Consider the following 5,249-nt stretch of genomic DNA (forward strand, 5'->3'; position numbering starts at 1 on the left):
GCTGTATCCCGAAAATTGCATGCGATGCATGAAGTCTTGAATATGTTTTTGCCCCTCCCATGGACCGCACAGGGGGGATATGTTTTTCATTATTCTAACCAAATCGGCTACTAATATATATATATATATATATGTATATATATATATGTGTGTGTGTGTGAGTATGTATGTATGTATTTGTGTGTGTCTGTGTTTGTCCCTCTACCATTGCTTGACAACTGATGTTGGTGTGTTTACATCCCTGTAACTTAGCAGTTTGGCAAAAGAGATTGATAGAATAAGTACTAGGCTTACAAAGAACAAGTCCTGGGGTAGATTTCTTTGACTAAAAGTGGTGCTCCAGTATGGCCGCAGTCAAAAGACTGAAACAAGTAAAAGAAATAAAAGAAAATACACACTCACACACACACAACTTCTGTATTGTTTCTATCTACCAAATTTGTCACAAAGCATTGGTAAACTGAAGTTTATGGACAACATTTGTCCAAGATGCCAGACAGTGTGATCAACCCTGAAACCAGACAGCCATGCCAGAGTGCTCAGTAAATTCTTTATTCTTACCAACATTAGAAGGATGAAAACTTGATTGGTGGGGGTTAAATGCAGAAACTAAAGGACCATAACTAAGTAACACATGATATTTTGTCCAATACTTTAACGATTCTACTACTTCACCATTCTTGTCTAGTTATATATTCTCATAAGAATATTAAATAAAAACTAGAAGCTAAAGCAAAATAATAATCAGTTATGATTAAGCAAACCTATGATAAAATGTCCCAACTGTGACTATTCTATGATACCCAGTTATGATAGCATCTAGAACTTCATGATCCAATGTGTCCTTCCATTTACTTAAAGATGATTAAATGTAGTTTGAGTGGAATTTGATTTATTTCTAGCAGATCAAGCAACTGCATAGAAGTTCCCCAACAATGTAACTGGTTAGAATTGTATCCAAAGCATATTTCCTCTCCCTGCTAAGCAGATTTAATAGAAACAAAGATATGTGATGAAATGTTTGTAAATGATTCAGCATAGACCCAATATTCCAGCCAAGCCATGCTCACCTGGTACAATCATGCCACGTAGAGAACAGCATAGCGAACAGAATCTGGCATCTAATGCCTTGTATATAATTAAATAAAGGCTGTTGTTTAACCTTAGGTCAGCCCTGATTGAGTAGATCCATGATCAAATGAGAATCCCATCCTGATCATCATCTCAAATGGTCAAATTAAATTCCAGCAATGAAAATCTCATTTTTTTTATAACCAAGACAATGTGTTTTTGTTATGCATAAACTTGGTGGAACAGAATGAACCTCATAACTTCACTTCCTCTAATTTGCTGCTTAGCAATGCAGAGAGTTAAGTTAGAATCTAGTTTCTTTCATCTTTCTGGTATCAAAAATGGTTGAGTCAGATGAAAGAAAACGAAAACAAAAACAAATGGAAAATATTGTTATGTGTGGCTCATATGATGATGACTGGCTGTTGCAGTCATTGTTTTGAATTTGTAAATTTGTCTACTTACTTGTCTAAAGGATATTTTTAAAAATAATTATAATTTCTATTTTAATCAACCCATTATGTTTCTGTCTGTTGTAAGTAAATCAAGTGGATATTAACAATATGATAGCCTTATAATGTTCTCATTCCTAACTACATAACATCTGCACTAGACTACGTTCACACTTACACACACACACTTTAAATACAAACAGAAAAATAGAGTTAACTAGGGCTTAAACAACAACAGCAACTTAAACACGGGATAGCTTTTATATGTTTGCCCGGCCTGTTAGCTGTCAAATCTCCTTCAAGCAAACCCTGCCACGTAAAAAATAAAAATTAAAAAAAAGGAGGCCTTGGATAATGTAAGAAGGTGGCCTTGGATTATGTCTTCAAGACGACCGGAAAAGTCTTCGAACTCAGGTCACGGAAATGACTTGGAACTCAAAACCTGATGGTGGACTCGGCCAGGAGAAAGAGAGCTTGTTGCGTCATAATTATTTGTTATTATAGGCATGAAGTCTCTCTTATGTCTGTAGGGAAAAGTAGGCAGTTGCATTAGGCTAAATCCATCAAATTCCAGGAGCTAAGTTAATCTATATTTAAAGTGGGGAGTCGTCGGTCGAATTATAATTGAACGTCCTTAAATATCTAGTTAGCCAAGAGAGACACTAAGTAATACTGAATGTAAATAAATGTAAAAACGTTAAATTGATCGATACGAGACAGAATCTAAACTGCCATCTGGAACTACTGACTGAAAAACAACAAACAATCAACGTGGTGGTTGTTGTTGAACCGAGGTAAACTCATAAAACAATTCCAAACATGACTGTCCGGTTTTTTCCTTTAAGCAAGGTGAAATCAGGACCACATAACATGTATAAGATAGTAAGGTGTGATTTCAGAGACATTTGACAGCTATTTCTAGCATGCATAGGCTACAAAGGCGCTGTGAAAAATGAATTATTTGCGGCTGATTTACTCGACCCAGTCATAACATATCCGTGTTATCGATACAGACGGGATGTAATGAAACCTCCAGATCAGCACTAAATAAGCAAAGGCATTCCACTTTTGATTATCGCATCTTCAATTTAGACAGAATATCGAGGATCAGATTATTTTTTAAGGGGATAGCGTGGTATGAGGAGATTTAGTTGCTATTTCTAACGAGTCGTGTTTCGTAGAAGCTAGAAATAACAGCGCAAAAACAATAAGCTATCGTAACACAAAAAATAGATAAGATTGGTGAGGTGGATGCCTCCCATCAAGGACCTAATAGAGGGGAGAGAGGGATTCAAGGCATGGTAATATGGGTTTCCTTTTTTCGTTCCACAGCTCAAGCATGACAATAAATAATTAGGTCTCAAAACTCAGCAGAGAGAAGCTTTATAAACCTATATATCTCATGGAAGTGAACAACACATCTTGCTTCATTGCACACTCCACAAAGTAGAAAGAATGAAGACATCTAGTTCACACTACACCATACCTATAGGTTTCTGCTAGCAGTGATAATTCGTCTTTATCCTAAAACTACAAAATTCTTTCTGTAATCCTTGTTGTGACGTCGACTGGTAAACTCAAACAAACGTGGCTATAAGGAATCTCAGATCTCAGAACAACCGTTATTCTCTGGTGCTAATCATTTGTTAAGAAATAAAAAGGGTTAATGATATTGTTGATTAGATTAAACCTTGTTATTATTGGTATGTGTTTTTAGACACATCAGAGACATGTAAAAGCGATAAAAGTTTGCATTCATTATATTCGACATTATTGATTAAATCGGAAGAAATAAAAAATGGTAAAATATTCCCCTCATAAAAATTCCGACAAACAAATTGAGAATAAAATTCAGTGGTGGGAGAAAAAAAAAAACAGATTTCGATTAATAATTATATTAAAAATGTTTCTTCTTCCATAACGAAACGAAGTAAATACAGTTGGTGACTAATAATTAGAGACGATGTTTTAGTAAAAATTATGTCAAATTATTAATAATATTGAAAAGATAATTAAGGAAGGGTAGTGATTTCTTCCTAAACAAACACACGAAATACATACACCACATGTGTCAACAAGTGTATAATAACAAACATGAATATGGAACAACAGTAATAATAATAATAATAGTCCTTCCCACTAGAGACACAAAGCCTGGAATTTTGTTGTAAGGCAGGGAGTTAGTCAATTACATCGACCCCAGTACTCAACTGGTATTTATTTCATCGATCCCCAAGGATGAAAGGCAAAGTCAACCTGGTCAGTATTTAAAACAATAATAATAATCTTTTCTACTAAAGGCACAAGGCCTGACATTTTGAGGGAGGGGACTAATCGATTACATCGACCCAGTGTGTAACTGGTACTTAATTTATCGACCCCCGGAAGGATGAAAGACAAAGTCGACCTCGGCGGAAATAATAATAATAATAGTAATAAACAGGTTAAACATGATGCTAATGATAGTAGTAGTAGTAGTAGTAGTAGTGGTGGTGGTGTTATTTATGATAATGACAGTTAAGGAGGTAAATAATTAAAACATTAGATGAATGACAACATCAACGCAAAGACAAACTGTTATCGAGAAGGGGGGACTTTCGTTAGCACCGCGAGTCAAAGAAGATAATCGGATGTCTGTCCAGAATAATCCAAGGAATGTATTTTTCAAGAAATCTAATGAGTATTTATGCGTTGTGTGACCTACACACGTGTGTTTGAACAGTTTGGTACCCGACCCAACGGGCAGATAAAGAACTGACATACCCTCATACCCGACACAGACAATTGACATATCCGACGCTGGTCAGAGGCCACGGTGACATCAACTCCATCAACATTATTATTACTGTTACTTCCCATATTTCAGTTGTTATTTTTAAAAACACAGAGACGTAATGGTAATTATTATTTTCATAAAAGAAAAGGTGATTTTATATAGAAATTACATTACCTGAGTGGAACAATCTGAAATTCGTCTTCACTCAAAGTAGACCAGGTTCCACCAAGACATTCTTTGCACCAGTCATAAGCTTTTTTGTTAATGTTTACTAGGCACCTGTCGTCGCCCATCCTCTTTTGGTGACCGAAGAAGAGCAAAACGAATGATTTCAAGGTTCGGAGGAACTCCAACAGGGAACTAAAAGTGTACATTGGAGATATAATGATTTTAAAACAAAAAAAAAAAACCGGAAAAAAAAGGGTAACAAAAAAAAGAGGAAAGGGAAGAAGGATGGCAGGAAGAAAGAAAAGAAGGAATAGACAGAGGGAAAAGGATGAAAAAGAAAAGAAAATCAAGCGAAAGAGACTGAGCCTAATGTCCGCTTTTGCTCATCAGTTTCCAAGCCATGTAGATGAGAGAGAGAGAGGAAAGTCGCTAGCGGTTTGTAGTCGGGGGAAATGACAATATATAGGAAAAAGAAAAAAGGTAGGTAGGCTTAATTTTTTGAGTAAGATTTCCTACCTTTGGTTTTTTGTGGCAAACAACACTAGAAACGGTTAATGAACATACGGTGTCTACTAGCATCGGTCTAACTGTGTATCACAACTAGCATTTTATACACTCGACACGATCAACACAATCACTCTCCTCCCACTACTTTCACACTCCCCTTCACCCACCTTCCTCTCTCTCTCTTTTTCTCCCTCGCTATATAGATATATATATATATATATATATATCTCATTACGATATGCAATTTCCTTCCTCCTTCTTCGCTTTACTCCTCT

General features: G+C 35.9%; 1 protein-coding gene across 1 annotated transcript in view; it reads right to left on the bottom strand.

The window, feature by feature from the left end:
- Nucleotides 1–4,608, bottom strand: part of LOC106869288 (choline kinase alpha) — a 53,642-nt gene extending 49,034 nt beyond the window's left edge. Inside the window, exon 1 of the mRNA XM_052971914.1 lies at nt 4,474–4,608. Within this exon, the coding sequence (XP_052827874.1) occupies nt 4,474–4,592 (119 nt within the window). The 5' untranslated portion in view covers nt 4,593–4,608. The remainder of the gene's footprint in view (nt 1–4,473) is intronic.
- Nucleotides 4,609–5,249: the final 641 nt, after the last annotated feature.

Source organism: Octopus bimaculoides, chromosome 11 (assembly GCF_001194135.2).
Source record: "Octopus bimaculoides isolate UCB-OBI-ISO-001 chromosome 11, ASM119413v2, whole genome shotgun sequence".
Taxonomy (NCBI): Eukaryota; Metazoa; Mollusca; class Cephalopoda; order Octopoda; family Octopodidae; genus Octopus; species Octopus bimaculoides.